At 45.2% G+C, this 23,911-nt stretch overlaps 1 protein-coding gene across 4 annotated transcripts in view; it reads left to right on the top strand.

The window, feature by feature from the left end:
* The window catches only part of TMEM150C (transmembrane protein 150C), a 72,228-nt gene that overhangs the window by 44,598 nt on the left and 3,719 nt on the right, over positions 1–23,911 (top strand). For 2 of the 4 annotated variants that reach the window (XM_045075897.1, XM_045075806.1), the window contains exons 2-8: positions 7,758–7,847; positions 8,699–8,752; positions 8,870–8,902; positions 9,392–9,459; positions 16,093–16,220; positions 18,776–18,953; positions 20,905–23,129. In XM_045075897.1, the coding sequence (XP_044931832.1) occupies positions 7,768–7,847; positions 8,699–8,752; positions 8,870–8,902; positions 9,392–9,459; positions 16,093–16,220; positions 18,776–18,953; positions 20,905–21,113 (750 nt within the window). In that variant the 5' untranslated portion in view covers positions 7,758–7,767 and the 3' untranslated portion in view covers positions 21,114–23,129. Of the gene's footprint in view, positions 1–7,757; positions 7,848–8,698; positions 8,753–8,869; positions 8,903–9,391; positions 9,460–16,092; positions 16,221–18,775; positions 18,954–20,904; positions 23,130–23,911 lie in introns of those variants that run through there. The other 2 variants (XM_045075834.1, XM_045075866.1) reach the window with 2 other exon arrangements.

Raw genomic sequence — 23,911 nt, 5'->3', positions numbered from 1 at the left:
GCCTTGAGCTGGAGCTCCCTCCTCACCGTGACCCTAGCCTGTGAGATATTCTTCCAATTCATAACAGGCACATCATCTCCAGTCCCCAAAGTATTATCTTAACTTTGAGGACATTTTATTGTAAGCAGTTTCTCACCAGTAAAGTTGTAAAATCTGTAAATGAAGATGACCTAGTGGGCTTTATTTTTCTGTTTGTAGGTTGGCGGAGGTTCACCACTGCTGCTAGAATAGGTGTGTCTTCAGGGATCATCACTGGGAAAAGTATGCTATATTCTTGACTTCCCAAGCTTCATGAGGTTATACTGCAAGAACCATCTGTTTGGAAATTTGATTAATTATATGACCTCAATTTTATCAAGACCCCTTTTTCGAGTCCATTAAAGTAGTTGGAGTCCTAGGTGCTGGGGTAAAGTGTGCTTAAACTAACACTTTGTTGGGGCACCTGGGTGGCTCAGGTGGTTAGCATCTGCCTTGGGCTCGGGTCGTGGTCCCAGGGTCCTGGGATTGAGTCCCAACATCAGGCTCCTTGCTCAGCGGGGAGCCTGCTTCTCCTTCTGCCTGCCGTGGCCCTGCTTGTGTTCTCTCTCTCTGACAAATACATAAATAACATCTTTTTTTTTTTTTCTTAAATATTTTATTTATTTATTTATTTGACAGAGATCACAAGCAGGCAGAGAGGCAGGCAGAGAGAGAGGAGGAAGCAGGCTCCCTACTGAACAGAGAGCCCGATGCGGGGCTCGATCCCAGGACCCTGAGACCATGACCTGAGCGGAAGGCAGAGGCTTTAACCCACTGGGCCACCCAGGCATCCCATAAATAAAATCTTTAAAAAAATTTAACACTCTGTTTGCTTCCATGAGATTGTAAGTTTTAAAATGGCCAGGTCTTCTCTTGATGCTTCATAGCTAGAAGACTTACAGAAGAACCTAAGTGTCACCAGCAGGAGCCACCACAAATGTTTGCTACAGGTCAGGTTCTCTCTGAGGAAGAATGAAAGCTTTAGGAGAGCAGGGACCAGGTCAGCGTTTTCAGCCTTTGACTCTGTGCTGACGAGTCTCCACAACACAGTCTCATTTGTGCCACAGATGGGGTGAAAGAAAGTGAAGATAACGCAAACTTTGGGAATATTTATTGCAAGAAAAGGACACAAAATAGACATGTACAGAGAGTACAGAGAGCTCGTATTGGCTCTCTAGGAGGATCTGGCCATCTGGATAACAGCTTTGCAACTCATTTGGATAAATGATACCATTTGGAGGAGAGCCTTCCAAACCAAATCTAAATGCCAGAACCCCTTCAAGAAGGTTTGTGCAATTTGGGCTCTTTGCCTCAGACAGTTTCCTCAGTCAGAAACGCTTTGGGTGCCATTGTTTCAGATTTAATTTACCATTTGGGACATGGGAACAATTCTAAGTTTCTTTAAGGTATAATTAGAAGATTAGTATCAATGGAGTAAATATTACACAGAATTAAAAAAAGAAGTATAATTCAGTATAATTCAGAATGCAAAGATAAAAGTATCTTAGGAGTATGGAGTACTCCTTCCCCTTCCCCACTCCCCCTCTTTTCCATAAAAAGGCAAGGAAAAATGTGCTGTCTTAGCTAGTAGGTACCATGTTGCTATAGCCCCGGGAAGAGCAGAATGTGTCCTTGCTAGGAAATAGAAAGTTTGGGTGATACTTTCTAACGTGACTGGAAGTGATGGACCCGTTTATTTTAATGGTGTCTGGTCTGGGAGGGTAGAATAAAGAGAACCATCTCCGTTTCAACTCTTAATTCTCAGATAACACTGGGAAGCAGAGAGAGTTAATTCAATACATCAATTCATTTATTCTTTGCAGAGGTACTTCCAGTCAAATATCTAAACTTACCAAGCCAGAACAGCTCAGAGAAGATTATGAAACCTCACCAAATCGATGTTACTTCCTGCTGCCTCCAGACTCCTCCTCCAGCAGGGAGAGCAGAGAATGCGTCGGTGTTGTTTCTACAATGCAGGTTTCTCTGGTCACATTATAAGCTGAGAATGGGCTAAAGGACAAATAGGTTATTCTGGAAGGAAAGAGAAAAGTATACATAACAGAGTCCTCTGCTGTGGTTAATACAGTCCCACCAGGGAGAGAGAAGGAAGTAACAGGACAAAGAAATGTCAGACGGGGCATTGATAGGTTAGCAACACCAGAAACAGTACCAAATAACTTAAAGATGGATAGGGATATGACATAGGGAAGGGTGTGTACTATGACCAAAGTATATGTTCTTCATTACAGGGTCTTCCTTTACTGTAGCAGAAAACTGACCTGGAGCATCACATATTTCCTGATCCTTGTCAAAGTGATTCACGAACTGTTTAGGGTCTAGCCCACTTCAGTAAGACAATAGAGATCTATAGTTTAAAAAGACATAAGCATGGGGTGCCTGTGTGGTTCAGTTGAGTAAGCTCGCACTTTCAAGTAGATAGATGGATAGATACATATATACATACTTACATATATACATACACATAACCAGGGGTGCCTGGTTGGCTCAGTTAGTAGAGCATTAGTTAGTAGTGACTATTGATCTGGGGGTCATGAGTTCAAGCCCCACGTTGGGCATAAAGCTTACTTAAAAAAAAAAAAAAAGACATAAGCAGACCACAGATTTAAACATAAAATTATAGATCTTTTAGGAAAAAATAGAAAATCATTGAAATCAAGGGGTAGGCAAATAATACTTGTCTTAGACTTGACATCAAAAGCACAGTTCATAAGAGAAAATCTTGGTAAGTTGGATCTTCAATGAATTTAAACTTTAGTTGGGGGGAGGGGAGGGCGCACCTAACTGGCATAGTCAGTAGAGCATGACACTTGAGTTCAAGACCTACATTGGGCATAAAGCTTATTTGGAAAAAAAAAAATTTAAACTATCCTCTGCAAAAGACTGTATTAAGTGCCAAGACTATTCAGTGGGGGAAAAAATAGTCTTTTAAACATTGTTCTGGATATGCAAATGAATTACATTACCTTGCACCATATGCAAAAATTAACCGAAAATGGATCAAAGACCTAAAAAGGAAGAGCTAAGGCTATAAAGCACCTTTAATAAAACAGGGGGGAGGGCGCCTGGGTGGCTCAGTGGGTTAAGCCACTGCCTTCAGCTCAGGTCATGATCTCAGGGTCCTGGGATTGAGTCCCGCATCGGGCTCTCAGCTCAGCAGAGGGCCTGCTTCCCTTCCTCTCTCTCTGCCTGCCTCTCTGCCTACTTGTGATCTCTCTATGTCAAATAAATAAATAAAATCTTAAAAAAAAATAAAATAAAATAAAATAAATTTAAAAAAATAAAAAATAAAAAATAAATAAAACAGGGGGGAGCCTCATTATGTTGGATTTGACAATGATTTCTTGGATAGAATATCAAAAGCACAGACAACAAATAAAAAAATACAGTGGACTTCATCAAACTTAAAAACTTTGGTGCATCGAAGGACACTATCAGCAAAGTGAAAAGGCAACTTACATCATAGGAGAAAAATGTGTAAATCATATACTTGACAAGGGATTACTATCCAAGGATTAACTAATATATTTATTAATATATAAAGAACCCCTACCACTCAATAATAGAAAAACCAAAAAACCCAATTTAAAAATATGCAAAAGACATGAGTAGACATTTCACCAAAGATATGTACATGGCCAATAAGCACATGAAAAGACACTCAGCCTCACTGATTATTAGGGAAATACAAATCAAATGGCTACTAGTAAACAAACAGAAAATAACAAATATTGGTAAAAATGTGGAGAAATTAGAGCCTTTGTGTACTGCTAGTAGGAATGTAAAATGATACAACTACTCTGGAAAAAATTTGACAGATTCTTTAAAACTAAACATGCAGACGTTCCTGGGTGGCTCAGTGGGTTAAGCATCTGCCTTCAGCTCAGGTCATGATCCCAGGGTCTTGGGATTGAGCCCCGCATCGGGCTCTCTGCTCAGCGGGGAGCCTGCTTCCCCCTCTCCCTCTGCCCCTCCTCCCTATGCTCTCTGGCGCATGTGCACACTTTCTCTCTCTCAAATAAATAAATAAGATCTTAAAAAAAAAAAACCTACACATGCAATTATTACAACCCAGTACTTGGCAGTTGTGGGCATTTAATCCAGAGAAATAAAAATTTACATTGACACCAACTCCCATATGCTAATTTTCTATAGTTTCTTTATTTGCAATAACCAAAAACTTGAAACAACCCGATGTCCTGTAATAGATGAATAAATTTGTAGATGCATACCATAGAATGCTACCCAACGATAAAAGGTGCCAAACTATTGAGAAACACAAATCTTAGATGAATCTCCAGGGAATTATGTTGGGTGGGAAAAATTCAATCCTGAAGGTTTCATACTATATGATTCCATTTGTATGACATTTTGAAATGGTAAAATTTATAGACTGGAGACAGGATTCATGGTTGCCAGGAACTTAGAAAGGAGGGTGAGGAGAAGGTGGGTGTGGTTATAAGAGCAAAAAAAAGGAATTCTTGAGGTCATGTAACTCCTGTCATATTGGTTCCCCTTTAAGGAACAACTGTATGTTCTTTATTGGACTGTTGTGGTGATCACACAAATCTACACAGGTGGCAAAATTGTATAAAACTAAATGCACACACCTAGCAAGGAATACATATAAAACTGGTGAAATCTGGATGAAGTCAAGAACTGTATCAGTGTCAGTATCTTGGTTGTTGATTGTACTAGGTTTGGACAGGATATTAACATTGGGGAAATAGAAAAATACAGAGGATCTCTGTGTATTACTTCTTAAAACAGTGTGTGAATTTGCCATTATCACCACCCCTGCGAGAATGGTGTAGCCGATGTAAAATTCAGAAGAAGCTCCACAGCAGTTTCATTGGAAACTAAAAATAAAACTATCCACAGACTTACTCTTTTTATCTCCCAAGGCATCCCTTTAAGAAACTGGCAATTTCTTCTATCATTAGGCAAGCAATACAGTATGGTTTTCCCAAAATTTTCCCTATGAGCATTAAATTATTAGGGGCGCCTAGATGGCTCACTCGGTTAAGCACCTGCCTTGGGCTCAGGTCATAATCCCAGGGTCCTGGGCTCCAGTCCCACATGGGGCTCCCTGATTAGCAGGGAGCCTGCTTCTTCCTCTCTGTCTGCCTGCCTTTCCCCTGCTTGTGCTCTCTCTCTTCTCTCCCTCCAATAAATAAAAATCTTTAAAAATAAAAAAAAAGAAACAATAAAACAAAATAATTTAGGACAATAGCTATTAACCATCTGAGAACCTTTGACAATAAAATAAGAAGAGCAATGCATACTGAAAGATATCAAAGGATATCAGGAAGGATGTCTGCATTCCTCGAGAAAAGCAGGAGCCAGGAGAGGAAGATAGTATGAAGCTGTCCTGAGCCCTGCCTTGGTGGGAAAGTACCTCGGCCTAACATAGGCACTGATCTGCTTGGCACGGCTGCCATTTCCGGAGCATGTATTATGTGTGAAGTGCTTTACCTGCATCGTCATTAATCCTTAGCACAACCCTACCAAATACGAAGTTATCAGCATACTTACTAAGGCTTAAGAGATGAAACCCCAAGCCTGAGATCACACAAGTAGTGAGTGACAGAGGTGGATTCCGGCCAATGCACCACCACACCATTTCCATTCCACCATTCTGCTTCTCTTTAGAGGAGTTGAGCACATAGAACTACTACAGTTTGAGGCCATGGCCTTAGAGTTCTCTCAACTCTCTTCTTTCTACTTTCCTGCTTCCTCATTTTAATTGCTCAAAGAGAGTTTCTGAAATGGGAACCAGTGTGAGTATCTGTCCATTTGGCAGTCGTATTTCCCCTGTGTGTGAATGTGTTGGCACTGCTTTATTCACTGGACTACTGTAAAAATGGTCAAGAGGCACGGGTTCCCTGCAGCCTGGTGATTTTCCGTGCACCGGAGCATTCTGTTACTACAGACGTAGAAGACACTGTGCTTGGGTTAACCTCCAGGGTACTGCCTCTCTTGTGAGGCCACAGTCTTCAATGTCCTCCCTCTTTTAAAACCCAGTCTTTATGAAGCAAGATGGGGAAATGGTGTTAGGTACGTAACTGGCCCAGACCCAGAGGGTTGATTACTGGCAACGTTAAGGTTGAGAACTAGGCCTCTGGACTCTTACTCTAGTGTAACCATTTCATCTGTGCTCACCCTGTCAGAGCAACTGATTGCAGGGCCAGATGTGGAAGAACTGGTTTACGTGCTCAGTCCGCATTCCCATTTTCTGTACTCATGCTACATCTTTGGCTAATGATGAAATTATTTTTGTTAACAAAATTGATAGCTTTATTATAAGCCCATAGCTTTCTGGTCGGAAATAAATGAGGAGGCACTGACTAGCCACAGTGGGTGTGCTTCAAACGTTCATCCTCCTCCCACATTACATAAACTGTAGCCAGGCCCTGCTGGTTCCTACAACAGCTTCTCCATAGTGAAGAGACTATTACATAGAAGCAGTTGTATTCGTGAGATGTCCCCTCAGTTATTCCCACCTCCTGGTATGGTATGTGGCACAAGCAGGACGTCCATCCTTGTGGACTGGACTGGAGTAGACTGGATTAAATGGACTGAAAATGGTTCTAACGTATTTCAACTCTCAGCTTCCGTCATTTATTTAACATCCATCCCACCCGGACAGCTGTTGAGAACACACCACAACTGATCACAGACACATTATTAGGTCCAGGTGTGTGTCCCCTCACCCAAAAGATCTACTTTATCAGGTAGGTCACTTCTGATAACCGAGACCTTCCTGACACTTTGTGGGTCACCACCTTCTAGGGAGGGTCATGTTAGTTCTCTGATCCAGGACTTGGGAGTGTCAGTGTGCAAAGGCAGATAGGGAGGTGCTCAAATACATGGCAGTGCTGGTTCAAACTTGTAAGCAGCTGGTGGTTCACTGGAAAACTCAAAATAATGAGCAGTGATAGCTCCTTAGATACCTACTAATTACATTACTCTTCTGTTTGGCAGGTCACCTGTGGAGGTCAGTTTCTCATAGACACTCCGGCGGCTTCTCTTTTTCACTTCCAACTTGTGGGGAATCTTTTTATGCATTTATTTTTGCTTTCAAATATAACATCCAAAATGCCTGACATCTGTTCTTGTTCCCCCCTTGTGTTCATTGGAGTTAGTCTGAAAGTATTCACAAAGCATTGTTTTCCGCAATATTCATCTTTAGAGTCTTCAGAGATAGCTGCTCAATATCATGTCATGAGAAAAGTTCAGATTTGCAAAGCATTTGTCATTTCTTCCTGACTGCTAATGTACTTAGTAAGCATCTGCTTCTAGCATTCTTGTCTACCAAGCTGTAGACATATGTACATGCCAGATCCATAGGGCCATAATTCCATAACTGTTAATAATCGCACAAAAAGTAGGTTGGAATAAGCCTTGGTTTCCTAGCCTTCTGTACGTCCTAACCTAAACCCTTTGTCCTTGCTTAAAAATACTGATGCTCCTATCAGGATAACTGTGTTTGTGAGAAGTTTCCCATTTAGTTCTCATTAAGGCTCTGAAATATTTAAGCTAATGCTAGATAACAGTCATCCTTGTAACCTGCTCAAGGGATTTCCACGAGCATAAGTGGCAGTATTAGACTGATTTGGATCATGGTTTCATAAAATACACTTCTTTTAACTTCCTTCCCACCCTGAAAGGGTAAGGTAAATTTCTGCCTTAGTTATTAATGTCTGTTCATTTTATTTCAGTGGTACAGGCATGGATGGGAAGAAATGCAGTGTATGGATGTTTTTACCTCTTGTATTTACTTTGTTTACTTCAGCTGGATTATGGATAGTGTGAGTATTCTCTTAATTATTTAAGGACTCGGGTGCAGTGTAGATCAAAATGTCGTTTTGATAGTGTAGGGCATAGCTATCTAAGTGTCTTTTAAATACTTTAAAATAATGTTTACTAATTCGACCTTGCTAAAGTCCCTATTTGCCTTCCCTTCTTCTATTACCCAAAGTAAATAGCAAGAGTGAGTAATAAATTACACCAAGCAGATAGTGAAGAATACTGATTTTCTTTTGTGTTCCCGTGTTCTTTCAATAATGAACGTTCTATAAAATGAAATAATAAACGTCATTATTTGCAAGATTTGCTTATTATTCCCACTTGCTAAAGATTCCATTCACAGTTCATTGCATCATTCAGTGTGACTGGGTTTGGTATGTTTATAAAATGGGTATCGTTACATTTTAAGTCTCGGCTTATCACTAAAGGATGCCCACACTTGCTTATTTCAAGGCCAATTCCCTTCCAGCAAATTATTTTAGCTCCCTGCAGTTCATTGAGAGAGGTGGACACACTCCTGAGAAATTAGACAATTTGAATTCTAATTTTATTTTGTTTTATTTTTTAATTCTAATTTTAGTTTGCTCAAAGTTATCAGGTCTTATTTCTTTGTTTTCCAGTTTCCAGATTATAATGATTACCATCAATTTGGCAGGGTGTCTTGAAAACTCAAGAAATAGAAATAACAATCACATTTGAACTTTAAGGAGCTAAGTGATTTATAGGTAAACATGATAATAATGCATAGAAATAATGCATACGATTTAATGTGGCTAGTCTAGTAAAACTGGGCAACAAATGAGTCTTTAAAATTTTCTTTATTTTATAAACATTCCTTGTTCTTTCTTCACAGATACTTTATAGCTGTGGAAGATGACAAAATTTTCCCATTAAATTCAGCTGAAAGGTAAAGTCAGTCTCTGGGTAATTCATTGTTTATGAATGGATATAACAAAACTTCTGCCACTGGTGATTAAACTGTGCACAAATGACTATACTTTAATCCGTGTTTCTGGTTTTCCAGGAAACCGGGTGTGAAGCACGCACCTTATATAAGGTAACTCAATAGCCCTTCAAATCTGTGGGATGCTAGGAGAAGTTGGGAGAGTGATTTAGTTTGGGCTACTGGGTGGCTTACAAACAAAAATTTATTTATTTATACAAAAAATAAATTTATTTATTTATACAAAAAATAAATTTATTTATATACAGCTTGGGTGGCTGGAGGTCTAAGATTAGGGCGCCAACAGTCAGGTCTTGATAACGGCCTTCTTCTGGGTTGTAGATGGCCATCCTCCCGCCGTGTCCGCCCACGGCAGAAAGGGGTCAAGGTAGCTCCCTGGGATCCTTTTTATAAGGGCACTAATCCCACTCGGAAGGGCTCTACCCTCATAACTTGAGTATCTCCCATAGTCCCTACCTCCTCATCACATCTCATTGAGGGTTGGGATCTTGACGTATGAATTCTAAAGGGACACAGGCGTTCAGCCCGTTGCGGGTGACAGGTTTTCATATGGCGATAATGAAACACGTCATCATTTTCAAGTATTGCAGGTGACGAGCCCCCAGCAAGCTGCGTGTTTAGTCAAGTCATGAACATGGCGGCCTTCCTAGGTAAGCGGGATGAAAAGAGGGCTTCATGTGCTTCGGTAGCTTTCTTTTTTTTATTTTAAACCCTTCCAAACATCAAAAGCATGGTGGGCTTAGCTGATAATTTGCTGTTGTATCACGTCAGTTATGCTAACACTGGCTTTTTGTTTCGAGGGTCTTCTTATACTTTCGTGTTCACCCTGCTTACCTTACACCTTCTCTCCCCCTTATCATCTTTATCATTTCAGTGTATTCTTGACATTATATCTTTTGTCACATGAAATACTTTAAGACTGTCATAAAATTCCCGCATGAGAATGTAGTGTCCTATAATACATTTGCATTAAAAAGAATGCCTTATGTATTTCTTCACTGGCAAGGGTGACAAATGCATAGGCTTTGTGATAAATATTGACATGTGGAGACACTGTCTTTAAATCCCCAGGCCGACATGAACATGGGTGACACTGTCTCCTGTACATATATACACATACCAGGATGGCAAACAGAGATGCAGGTTAAAAAAAAAAAAAAAGAAGAAATCTTTGGTACTCAGGTCTGGTCCCCATTCCCTACTTTCCCTTCAGGGCCCAAGACCATCATTTCACATCCTGTCCCCTTTGTTCTGTGAGTGTTTCCTTCCGAGGATCAAGGGAACCAGCCATCATCTCTGTCCCTTTCCACTTCCCCCTTGTATACCTTCTCCCCAAGACCAGTCTCCTCAGTGTCTTTCAGAGGGCCAGCTAATACCATCATTGGCATGTTGTAGGGGATGGGCCAATGACAGCTAAATTTTTCAACAACAGTTCTCTGGAAATAGTTCTTTTGGATGGTGAGAATTTCAGCCTTGGTAGCACCTGTCCCCCAAAGAGATGACCTGCTATTCTATGTAGAACGCCATCCCCCCAAAACCCTACTCATTCTTAAGATATTTTTTAATGTTTGCTGTTGGAAAAGGAAAGACCTATAGAAATTACTGGAAAATCAAGGGAGATGGTTCGTCCAACAGGCAACACGGGCACAATCTTAGTTTAGAAGGCTCAAAACATGAGAAACATGGAGAATGTACCGCAGGAGGCCCAAAATGCTTCACCTGAACCTGTCGAGTTCGATGAGAAGCAAAATGGGGGACTTGGCTACAGTTACTAAAGTTCCTCTCTGGAGCTAACTCTGTGTGGGTCAAAACCTTTCACCACCCAGGTGTCCCCAGAACATAGCCCATTTGCCTGAGCAGGAAGTCTTCTGGAAGGCATGGACTGCCAGGCCACCACTAAGGAGGAGGTCAGATACAACCCTCATGTCGAAGCTGCTGAGTCTGGAAGAAGCTCTCCTCGTCATGCCCTTGGTAGGCAGGGTTTTCATGTCCTGGCTATTCCCCAGTTCTGGAAAAGGTAGTAGTTGCTGCAGCTGATGCACACCTGGGCACCAGTTCCAGTCCCGGCCTATCAGGTTTTGTCTTCCCTGCCGTCAGCCTCAGCTACCACTAGGTTTAATTCTCACTTTTTCCCTCTACTCTTGACACCAAGGCCTGACTGACTGCTAAGGAGCTATGTGCATTTAAGAGAACACAAAGGCCAGAGAGAGAGAGAGATTTCTTGAATCCCAGGGTCAGGCACCTTTCCCAGTTTGCCTGTAGTCATACCACGTAGGCCTGAAGGTCGGAACCTACTCATCATATGAGCTTCCCCACGGGGCGCAGTAATAACAATAATTAATAGCAGTCATCCATATTCCAGGCACAATGCTAAGTGCTTCGCAAATACCACCTCATCTACTCACAAGACACAGGAGACTGTCCTTATTAAAAAGCTGTCACAAGCTGTTTGTCCTCCATTTGGGCTTTAAAGACACCAATGAACATGCTGGAAGCCACATATTGCTTCCTTCACGTTCTGAAGACAATATGATATTTCCCCATAGTCTTTAGTGTGTACTCTTCAAAATGCCAATTTGCACAGCTCACAAATGTATCCAGTTATAAAGCTTATGATTAACTAATTAGAAAAGCATTTCCAAAAACAAAGTAATGAAAACCAGCTCCCCTCTTCCAGATGACATTCGTCATCATCTGATCCGCTGGTCCTCCCATTCCAGCAAGAGACACTTAAGCCTTTACTAGCTCTTGCTCTGAAGTGTTCTTTACTATCTTCTGTCATTTTCGGTGCCATCTGGTAGACACAAACTGATGAAGATTAGTGTACAGTGGGAGGAAACTAACAATTATTTATCAACTCTGGGAGTGAAAAAGAATCCATTTACTAATGATTCCTGCTCAAAGTGGAGGAGGCTTTCGTCTCCCCAGGCCAGTCCCTGCTAGACCTCAGACTGTTACTGTAGACGGCATTACTAGCTTTAAGGAATAACCTGGACTGCCTATAAGTCACTGCTTTTTGGCAGCCATCTAGATTTACAAATGAGTCAGTGTAGCATTTATTAAAATCAGCTAGCTAGCAAAGATCTTCTATCTTTTTGATGTACTAATCAATGACCCAACTCAATTATTTTCTTTATGCAATTAGTTATGCACTTTGTCCCTAATCCACATTTTTATTCCCCACCCGGGGGCAGGTGGGGGAGGAGACAAATTTCTTGAAAGGAACAATCTTTTCTGTCTTTTGTGAGGATAAAGCTGATAGCTGGATGATTTCAGTCACCTAACAGCAGCTGCTCCCCCACCTCAACTAAAACACATTGATTGCCATGTTCTACTGCAGTCATAAATAGGAATTATTGATGCATAAACAATAAAACTAAACAAATGAAAAAAGCATCTGGCCAGGCACCAGTTTAGTACTTCGAGGAAAAGCTGCTACTTTGGGTTTCAGGTTTAAAAGCCCAACCAGGGGTGCCTGGCTGGCTTAGTCGGTGGAGTGTGGGACTCTTGACCTGAGGGTAGTGAGTTCAAGCCCCAGGGGTGCATGGAGCCCACTTCAAAAGCAAATAAATAAATAAAAATAAAGCTCCAGTCAGCCTCACAGTAAGAAATTTAGTAAAGAAAATAAACAATTATTCTACTTTCTGTGTTCTTTTAAAATAGATAATAGGGGATACTTATATAGCAAAGGACTATTCCAAATACCATAAACAACAGAAGGGTAAGTTTTAACAATCTTTTCTAAAACTGTTAATCTAAAAATTTCTTTTAGAGATTTTATTTATTTATTTGACAGAGAAAGAGAGAGAGAGAGAGCACCAGCAGGGGGAATGGGAGAGGGAGAAGCAAACTCCCCGCTGAGCAGGGAGCCCAATTCGGGGCTTGATACCAGGACCCTGGGATCATGACCTGAGCCGAAGGCAGACACTTAACCAACTGAGCCACCCAGGTGCCCCTAAAATCTAAATTTTTTAATGGAACTAAAAGACATATCTTCTGATCAGAACATCAATGTAGTATAAAAAATTGGTCAGCACATATAAAGACAGCTTTGAAATCATCCCACTACCCCGAAGTCTTTTTCAAGCATGTATATTTAAATCACTACTTGGTTGAAAAGGACTTTGTAACCAATAATCTGAATCTGCCTCCATTAAACCTGCTAATAAAACTGTTAAAAGGACCAGAAGCTTATAATCTCCACCTTAAAACTTCAATTAGAATCTTTTTTTTTTTTTTTTTTTTTTCAGTGTAGTCCCTATGATCAGCATGAGTCCTGAACTCACTGAGATCAGGAGTCACATGCTCCACTGGCTGAGCCAGCCAGTTGCCCATACAATCTATCTTTAAAGGAAAATTTGCCTAGTCAGAGCTGATTAATAATGGTGTTAGTAGGTAAAGAGGGCAGAGTGTGGTGTTTGGACTGCTGTTCTGGAAGTTAGCACTGTTGGGTTGAATTCATGTCTTCAAATAGGTTTCTGTTTCCTGCTTAATTTCATCATCTGTTCATGATCAGATGATTTATCATCATATTACAAGGGGGAAGGCTGGGACCAGAAGATGACACATGTCCTGTATTGACTAGGAAGAAATTAGTCGCACAGAATATGGCCACTGACCCTCTTGCTCTGGGAACAGGGAAACAAACTGACCAGATAGGTCAATATGGAAAGCCATCTGTGTCTGCTTCAGCAGTAGGTTAGGGCTTAAGCCAAAGTTCTAGTACCATCCTCCCCAACCTAAATGGCATCTAGAGAGCAGTTAGAGTAATACTTTCCACTAGTCATTTTAATATTTTTAAGTTGTTTTTAAAGATTTTTGGTTTTTTTGTTGTTGTTGTTTTTAAAGATTTTTATTTATTTGACAGAGAGAGATTGAGTACAAACAGAGGGGGAGCAGCAGAGGGAGAAGCAGGCTCCTTGCTGAGCAGGGAGCCTGATGCTGGCCTCCGTCCTGGGACCCTGGGATCATGACCTGAGCCGAAGGCAGCTGCTTAACTGAGCCACTCATTAGTCACTTTTAAAATAAATGAAATGTGCTATCTTGGTATTTTGTCATTATGTCCTAATATCCACACACAATTAATAGCAAGTGTCTCCTATGGTGCCCTGTGTGGAGGCTTCTGGTCTCAATCTAGTGACCGCTTTAATCTGATCACTTTGTGTCAGAGGGCTTATGTGAAATTTCTTCTAATTCTTCCTCCTGTGCCCATCCTAGAAAGCAGAAAAAGCTGTGCTGAGTTTTTCACCCTCTAGGATACTTGTTGTCATTATTACTAGACATCAGATATATCACAACTTCTAACTAAGTCCTTCAAACCATTAGGTTTGGACTCTTTCAACTCAAGTGTCATTTATAAATTCTATGAACTCCAGTGGGAATTAGATGAAACATAAAAATACTAAAAGCTAAATCAGAGCTGAACAATCTGCAATTTTATAAATTATGGCTTACTGCTATTTTGTTTCTAAAATGCAAATCTTAACTAGGTTGTATTCCACTCTTGGATCAGAGATACTTGGACTGAAAATCAACTTGCTGAGCTTAACTTTGTAGCTTGAAACTATGACATTCAGCAGATTTAGGAAATGCAAATTTATGGACGAGTTTTCTTTATTAATGACTCCTAATAGGGAATGAAGATAAAAACTTTTAGCAACTAATTACCTACTTAATTGCTATATAAATAGGATAATTCTTGAATTTCTAGTCATCTTCCCTGTTAAACCTTAATGTCAGAATAAATTGTCGTAGGAAGTAGAAAGTGCATTTCCTTATTTGTAGATATAATTCATGCTAGCTGCAAGTACTTTTTTCCTCTTATTCATAGACTAACCTCCCCCGCTTTTTGTATAAATATGAAAATATCCCTGCACTAAGCTGTTAATAAAAGGAGATTCTTATATTCATAGCTTGAGTATGTACTGTCCTGAAGGTTACTATTAGAAATCAGGTTTGAGGCATGCCTGGCTGGCTCAGTCGCAAGAGCATGTGATTCTTGATCGCAGGGCTGTGAGTTCGAGCCCCACATGGGGTATAGAGATTACTTAAATAAATAAAACCTTAAAAAAAAGAGTCAGGTTTAAATCTAGTCAGGTTTAAATCAACCTTTCTGATTCTCCCGTAACAATTTGCTTCAAAAGATGGAGTGGTCTTCTAAAGTAAGTAACACCGGGGCCCCTGGGTGGCTCTGTTGGTTAAGCATCTGCCTTCAGCTCAGGTCACAGTCCCAGGGTCCTGGGATTGAGCCCCACATTGAGTCCCACGTTGGGCTCCCTGCTGAGCAGGGAGCCTGCTTCTCTCCCTCTCCCCCTCCCCACCTTCATGCTCTCTCACTCTCTCAATAAAATCTTTTTAAAAAATAAAATTTAAAAAATAAAGTAACATCACTGAAAAATCAAGCTTTCTTAATATAATCAGCTAAATCATTACTGTAACACCTCTAAGTTAGATCAACTATCCTTGTCCTATGACAGTGGACACCTCCACAAAGAATTAGAGGGAGGAGGGAATAAACCAGCAATCAAGGGATTTGTACACTTGCTTTGTCTTCTTCGTGTCCCCAGGAATGATTTCTGGCACAGGGACCAGCCACCATGTCTGGATGTGGATCCCTGTCTTCTTCCCTGTCTTCCTTCCCCTAACTGTGAAACTAAAGGGGTGGAGAATTCGTGAATTCCGAGCCATGGATTGTCTTGCTCGCTGTCATAATTGTTGCGTCAAGGCCTCTGTGATGTTCTCCTAAGCACTGGGCCGACCTTGCTTTTGAGAACTCTGAGCACCACCCTTGTGGCAGCTCTGTCATGCTTGCATCCCTCAAATAACATAGCACTGCCGCTTCAGCTCCTCTCTGCCTCCCTCAGGATAGGCATAATAAAACATCCAAATAATCATAAGCATCGCGTGAAAAATTTCTTTTAAAAGCTATCTGCCGGGTGCCTGGGTGGCTCAGTGGGTTAAGCCGCTGCCTTCGGCTCAGGTCATGATCTCAGCGTCCTGGGATCGAGTCCCGCATCTGGCTCTCTGCTCAGCGGAGAGCCTGCTTCCCTTCCTCTCTCTCTGCCTGCCTCTCTGCCCACTTGTGATATCTGTCTGTCAAATAAATAAATGAAATCTTTAAAAAAATAAAAAAATTTTAAAAAGCTATCTGCCATTTCAGAGATGTAAAACTGCACCATGGTGAAAAGTTTAGTCTTGCACATTGGGGCTTCAGAACTCTGCCTCCAAGTCTAGCTGCATGGTTTAGATTTTTAAATAACCTTTTTTTTTTTTTTAATCCCCAGCTCTCGTGGTAGCTGTTCTGCGCTTCATACAACTGAAACCCAAGGTTTTAAATCCATGGCTGAATATTAGTGGATTGGTGGCGCTGTGTCTGGCTTCCTTTGGAATGACCTTACTTGGTAATTTTCAGGTACTTCATTTGGCCTTTTTCACCTCCTTCTTCCTCTTCACCTAGCCACTGATTCTGCATGAATCTTTTCAGTAATGCTAATCGTGCTTCCTTATAAGCACAGATCCTTCAGCAGTCAGTCCTTCTGGCCTTCGCCCCCGTGTACCTGTGTTCGCACCACACGCGTGAGGGTGCTCCCTCTGCACTGGGAGGACAGCACAGCTATGGGGAGAAGTAGCCTCTCCAATCGCTATGCATCTTCTACAAAGGATTTCAAAGTGTTTTACTCTTTTTCTCAGAACAAACTGTCTCCTAATGGAACTTTCTAGAAAACTAATAGGATCGTGACCTTTCTAAAATTAAACACTGAACATCCTTTTTGGATGAAAGCTCACATTTCATATGAGCAAGCTCACATGGGACTCAAGTTTGAAAACCCAGAATTTCTCTAGAACACATAGGACTTGTATAAAGATCTCCTAGCACTAACTCTTCTTCCCAGACATTTAGAAGCCCAAGGTCACAACATTTAGTAGTAAGTTCCCTAGGGGCGCCTGGATGGCTCAGTTGGTTGAGTATCTGGCTCTTGATCTCCGCTCAGGTATTGATCTCAGGATCATGGATTCAAGCTCCGTGTAGGGTGCCAAACTGGACATAGAGCCTACTTAAAAAAAAAAAAAAAAAATTCCCTTGCTAATACGATCATCTGCCTCTTGACTCCAATGACTCCATCTGTAAGACAGACCAGGAGCTCCCCTGCACTGGAACAGTTCCCCTGGCTCCATTCTCTTCCCACCGTCCTCCAGCCTGTGTTCTATACCCTGGTGAGAAACTTCCTCCATCCTCACACCTCTCCCTGTCTGTGGAGTAAAATCCAAATGGCACAGGCATTCAAAAAAAATATGGTAGTGGATTTTCTAAGACTGTCTCTTGTTCCACCCCTCAGTCCTGATAATTCATTATATCAGAACTTGTTCCCCAGCATTCCACCTAGAACAGAGAGGCCGTGGAATAATGAGTTTGGAATCAATGGGTCGTTTGACAAGCAATCCCACTCATTATTCTACTACTCTAGGTCCCATCCCATATCAAGACTTGAGTGGCTGTGCTGGTTTGTGCTGCAGGGACTAGCATGTTGTCCAATGCTCACTACCAATTCTCTCAACCAGGGCCTGGATGGAAGTTACTGAGGAGACCTTTCCGTCTTTCCTGAAGTCCAGAGATTGGGTTGTTTTGGTGCACCACAAATACTCAAAACCATGAGTGATCACGTGACATAGGAGAACACTTTCTGGACCATGTACAGAGAACACACAAGAAACACCACCTTAGTTGCCTGTGAGGAAAGCAAGTGGCTAGTGTATGGGATGGGAGACAAACTTTTCCATCTGTACTCCATCATTTTTTAAAGTTTGAACCATGTAATTATATAATCTATTTTTTAAATTAAGTTTAAGATAATAAATGAATAGACTGTGTATAGCATGGAAAACCAATTTCCTAAAAATAAAATTTAATTTGCGGAATTGTTATTTAAAGTAAGATCCGGAGCACCTGGGTGGCTCAGTCAGTTAAGCCTCTGCCTTTGGCTCAGTCATGGTCCCAGGGTCCTGGGATCGAGCCCCGCATCGGGCTCTCTGCTAAGTGGGAAGCCTGCTTCTCCCTCTCACACTCCCCTTGTGTTCCCTCTCTCACTGTCTCTGTCAAATAAAAAAAAATAAAACATTAAAAAGAAATATATATATATATATATATATATATACATATATATATGTATAATTGCCAAAGATGTTTCAAGGGGGCAGTGTATATATATTTTTTAAAGATTATTTTATTTAGTTAGTTATTTATTTGAGAAACAGAGCGCAAGCCAAGGCAGGGGAGACGGAGAAGCAGGCTCCCCGCTGAGCAGAGGGCCCGATGCGGGGCTCGATCCAGGACCGTGAGAAGATGACCCGAGCCGAAGGCAGAGGCTCACCTGACTGAGCCCCCCAGGCGCCCCGAGGCCACTACACTTAAGCAAGAGGGGCCCGTGAGCTTTCCCACACCCGTAGGCGACCACCTGGAGAGTTCGCGTCTGTGACGCTCAAAATGGAATCGCGCGGACGGCTGTCCTTCAGCCTGCTCGCTGCGTGGAAGGGAGAGTGCGGACACGAACGTCCGCTGGCGGGCCTGCGAGTGCGGGAGCTCTTGCGTGGCGGCTCTCTCACAGGGGCAGCCTTGCGCAGCGCCCCGCACCCCGCCCTGCCCACCGCAGCCGGGCGTGCTCCGTCCTCGTGCGCAGAAGGACGCCCGGCGCGTGCGGCCGCAGACCCCGACGCCCCGTCCCGCTGCCACGGCTCCTCCTGTGCCTGCGCACGCGTGCGGGAGGCCGACTCCCGCGCCGCACGAACACGCACAGTGCTCGCCGCACGCGTGCTCCGAGGCCCGGGGCGGCCCGTCGGCCTCCCGCCCTCCGAGGTCAGGCCCGAGAACACTCGCCAGGAACCGGCGGCGACGAAGGCCCGCCCAGTCCTCCCCGGGCGGCCCCGTCCCTGCGCGTCTCCCCCTCACGCGCGCCCTCTGCCCGCCCCCAGCTCACGAACGACGAGGAGATCCACAACGTCGGCACGTCCCTGACCTTCGGCTTCGGCACGCTGACCTGCTGGATCCAGGCCGCCCTGACGCTCAGGGTGAACATCAAGAACGAAGGGCGGAGAGTGGGCGTCCCGCGCGTGGTGCTCGCCGCCAGCGTCACCCTCTGCGTGGTCCTCTGTATCCTTTCAGTGCGGGGAGAGGCCGGGAAGCGCCCCGGCGGACGGTCTGGTCGCCGACCCTGAGGGCGAGGAGGACGAAAGCGCGCGGCCGCGTTCCTCACCCAGAGAGGACGCGGGGAAGCGTGCGTGCCGCGCGGGTGCGCCGCCCCCAGCTGCGGTCTGTGGGGACGGCGTCCGCGTGACGGAGGGCACCGGCTGCGCAGCGAGAGGGCGGCCGGCTTTCCCTTCCCTCCTAAGACAAGGTTAGTTAGCGACACGACTAGGGCCGCGGTTACTTCCTGTCACTGGCGAAGGAGAACGCGGCCGGCCTCCCCGCACCCTGGGGGCGTCCCCTCGCGTCCGCGGCGGGCCGGGAAAACGCGAGAAGCCCCGCCCGATCCCGCGAGACCAGTTCAGCGTGGGGGGGGGGGTGCGCTGACCCCACCTCCCGGCAGCGGGCCCGATAGAAGCCGGCCGGTGCCAGTCCGGTCAGCCCGGTCAGCCCGTCGGGCCGAGCGCTCGTCGGTGTGGCGGCGACCGGGCCTCCCCGACAGCCGCGGAAGCCGACCGGGTTCCCCGCTGCTGGGACGCGGCGCCGAGCGGAGGCGTCCGGCGCGCCGGCGACGCTGATGAGGCAGCACGTGCCGGGCCCCCGAAGCCCTCTCGCAGGCTCCGCTCTAGTCCCGCGTGGCAGCAGCAGGCCCCGGCCGCGCGCCGTGCCCGGTTCGCGGCTCCTGCCCAGGCGCGGCTGGAGCGCTCGCCGCACCCTGTCGCGTGGGGGCCCCGGCGGCGGCCCGGTGACGCCGCAGATACCGCAGCTCGGGGTCTTCGCTTCCTTTTCCTCCCCAACGGCCGCTTGCCCGGGTGTTGGAGGTCGCGCAGCACCTCAGAGGACGAGGCCGGGAGGGTCCAGCCCGGAACGCTGCTGCAGCGGCCGCGCGACGAGGGGCTCCGTGAGCGGCCGGGGAGACTGCGCCGCCGAGGCCCAGCCCCTCCCCCGCGGCTCCCGCAGCCCTGCACGGCCGCGGTGCGGAGCCTCCCCCAGGCCCGGCGGAGACTCGCGTCCGTTGGCATTTTCCGCGTCTACCAGCCCCGCCCCGTCGTTTCTGAGCGCTCGGAGCCCCGCTGGGTCCCGGGGCGGGTCCGGGCCTTGTGCGAAGCCGCCGCCGCCGCCTGCTCTCTGCAGACTCGCGGGTGCCGGGGCAAGGCCTGCGGGCGGCGCTGGCTCCGCGAGCCCCAGTGTTTCCTGACGCGCGTACTTCGGGCCTGGCCCCTCGGCTCCGGACTGCAGCCTTGACGCCTCGCGTCCCCGCCCCACCGCATGCTGTGGCGGCGCGGCGGCGGGGACGCTCCGCGGGGATCAGGCCGCGGAGCCTCAGTCGCTGTCCTGCGGGGGCTGGGCAGAAGACGACGCGCCCTCCACGGTGGCAGGAGCTTCGCTGTCGGCCGCTAGTGATCTCGTGTGTTCGGGACGGTTTCTGCAGGTGCAGTGGTGACCGCCAATCCACGGCCACACGCACTGGTCTTTAAAAACATACATTTATTTTTCTGGCCGACGTTTTTTTTGTTTTGTTTTGTTTTTTGGAATTTTAATCCTCTGGCTAATCTCACAGATTATGGGGCGGCGGGAGAGCTGCCTGCCCGGCCTGGGAGTCGGAGCACTTGAATTCCAGCTCCACGGCTAACACCTCTGTGACCGCTTTCCCCACTTTTAAGTGAACCGGTGATAATAGGGTTGCTGTGAGGATTAAGTCCGATTTCTCATGCAGGCCCCTAGACGCCTGTCCCACACGAGGGCAGAGCCCGGTGCTGAGTTCGAGTTGTTCGTGCAGGGGGCGAGTGCAGCCGCCGTCGAGCCGAGTCCCGCCGGTGAGGGGGAGAGCGAGCGTTCTTGTCCCCTGTCCCTGTCCAGAAAAGAGCCCGGTTTCGATGCGGCTGAGGGGGTCCTTTCCTTGACTGCTGCTCCCCAGATTTCATCCTCATGGCCCAAGGCATCCACATGTATGCGGCCCGGGTCCAGTGGGGACTGGTCATGTGCTTCCTGTCTTACTTTGGCACTTTTGCCGTGGAGTTCCGGCATTACCGCTACGAGATTGTGTGTTCCGAGTACCAGGAGAATTTCCTGAGCTTCTCCGAAAGCCTGTCCGAAGCTTCTGAGTATCAAACCGACCAGGTGTAACGCGGCTGCTTCTCCCTGCGGGTGAGGTGGGTGCGCTGGGGGGAGGACCGGAAGGACGCGCCCACGGGACTCGGTACAGAAGCTCTTCACGCATCTCCACCCACACGTTCATGGGCACCTCTGCCAAATGAGCTTTTCAGGGCAAGCTATGTCTTTAGTGGGAAAAGCACAAGCCCTTATGTGTTGAAATACACGCTGTTACACTGAAAATACATGCACGACAGAGCCAGAAGCCTGTGCATGATCACTTCTCCTTTCCCTCTCTCTCCCAGTACTCTCTGCTGCTCTCATGCTCTCACACGTTTCAGACTTCGTGATCTCCCTGCCAGAGTAGGGCGGGCCACATGTAACGCGGGAATAATGCCAACTCCCAAAGTGGCCTTCAGATCCAAAGGGCTCGGACCCAGCTCATGAGGAAGTTCTGAATCTGGCACTCGGACTCCTGAACAGACTGCGGACCATCTGACTGGATGGAAACTGCAGTGATGGGACCCCTGTAACCCATGGAAAGGACTGGGGTCTGGAACTTAACTCCTTTCACCATGGTTCGGTGGTCGGCTGTGTGGAGTCAAGGAGGGGAGTAGGCTACTAGCCCATCACCATGATTGGGACTTTACTGTGACTGAGAACTATTTCCAAATGTGAATATTTGTAGGGGTGTGGTCTGCCAGGCATGGGACAAGATGGGGGCAGTGAGGGTGTGGTGTCATTTTTGCTTCTGTAGTATGTTATGTACAGCTTTTGTTTTATAGTTCATAGTTTAACTTCTTTTTTTCTTTTTAAGTAACTACCGTGGGTCTCTTGAGGCCCGTGGACAAAGAAGATGTAGGCCAAGTGCAAGAGCTGAGCTTGTTTTGGGTTCAACCATGACAAAAGCAAAAAAAAAAAAAAAAAAAAAGTGACCTGCAGGCTTCATTTGCTGCTTTTAAAAAGGTTCAAAGCTAAGAAAATGTTCACAGAAAAGCACAAAGAAATATTTGTGGAGGTAATAAAAAGAGCTCCTGCTGGACATTTTATAAAAGGGGTCTTAGAGTATCTTGTTACAAGTCCAGATCAAGGGAGAGCTTCTTAACATGTATCTGTAGCTCAAATTTAGTATTTGATTGGGGGCGGTGGCTTAAGGGCTTTTTCATACTTAGGATTTATAGAAACCAGCTAAACGATCACCCCTTCCCACCCAGTACTGGCACAGCTGATCCCCTGCTGCCCAAAGTACACTTTCCACCTGCACAGAGTTTAGAACGCAAACTGGAGGCCTCGGCTTTTGGGGCCGTGCTTCATAAAGAGCAAAATTTCAAAATGCCCTGGAGTGGGCCACATTGACAGACTCTCCGTGAATGTACTTTGTTTCAGAAAGTCCCCAAATGTACTTCCCAGGAGCCTGGGACTTCATGGAATGTAATGTGAAAAACGCTGTTTTTTAATTCAACCCAAACTCAGACTCTTGAGGAAGGGGTTCGTGACTTTTCATCTCTGTGTTTCTCTCTGACTCCCAGCACAGTGCCTGGCACGTATGGGTGCTGAACAAATGTCTGTTCAATAGAATGACTGGTATTTAAGGGCAGGAGAAAGGAGTACCAGAGAAAGAGTCAAAGAGGAGTGAGCAGATGACTGTTTCAAGCAAGCAAGAATGGAAGAAATCCGAGAGTAGGAGCAGATGGGGATGAGAACCCCTACGAGGGATACGTGAAATGTGAGGAAAGAATCAAGAAGCAGAGAACATTCTGCTAGGAAAGAGGCATCTTACTGTACATAGTCCAAGGTGACATTTATTATTTTTGAATACTGCTTTGGGTTTGTTTTTTCATTTTTATATTTTAAGAAATTTTAATCAGAAAACAAAGACTTATGAAGTTTTCTTTTACTCTGCACAATCCAAATTAAACAGCTTTTGGCGATGCACTGTACACTTTCTTAAGTATATCTAAATAGCACATTTTAGCAGAATCAAGCAATGACTGGCATTATTCATTGGGATCTGACCACTAAATAAAATTCTTTTATGTAGAATTATGATTTGTCTCTTACACTAACATTTCTTCTGTAATATTAATGCATGTGTAAAGGCCATCAGACATTCTGCAGAACATACACTTCAGTGGGCACCTGGATGCCTCAGTCAGTTAAGCCTCTGACTCTTGGTTTCCCCTCTGGTCATAATTTCTCAGGGTTGTGGGACGGAGACCCTGCTGCAAGGCTCTGTGCTCAGTGGGGAGTCTGCTGGAGGTTTTCTCTCTGCCTCTGAGCCTCCCCCTACTGACACGTGCCAAAACAAAAATCTAACCAGAAACAAACCAGAAGGGATGCCTGGGTGGCTCGGTTAAGCATCTGCCTTTGGCCCAGGTCATGGTGCCAGGGTTCTGGGATTGAACCCCTGCATCAGGCTCTCTGCTCAATCAGGAGCCTGCTTCTCCCTTTCCCTCTGCCCTTCCCACTGTCATGCTCTCTCACTCTCTCTCAAAATCTCTAAAAAATACCAGAAATTATATTTGTGTTATGGGGGTAGCATATCTATCTCTAGGGTGTTTTCCAACACCCACAGCCAATTCTCTGATTCTCTGGACACCAACCTGATGTTCTACAATTTGGTTCGTTCTAACACTACCCAGAGTTATTGTCACTCCCACGAGACTGCCCTCTCTCACTTCAAATGCCAGTCCCACAGACTGCATGACTATAAAATTGGTGGGGAAAGGGATGTCCCACAACTCCCTTCCCTTTTAAATTAGATAATTTGCTAGAAAGTCTCCCAGACTCCAGAAAACACGTGTGCCTGCTTATTATAAAGGATATAACTC

Source organism: Mustela putorius, unplaced genomic scaffold, assembly GCF_011764305.1.
Source record: "Mustela putorius furo isolate JIRA1106 unplaced genomic scaffold, ASM1176430v1.1 tig00000040_pilon_pilon_pilon, whole genome shotgun sequence".
Lineage (NCBI taxonomy): Eukaryota > Metazoa > Chordata > Mammalia > Carnivora > Mustelidae > Mustela > Mustela putorius.
This window is presented reverse-complemented; position numbering and strand designations above follow the sequence as displayed.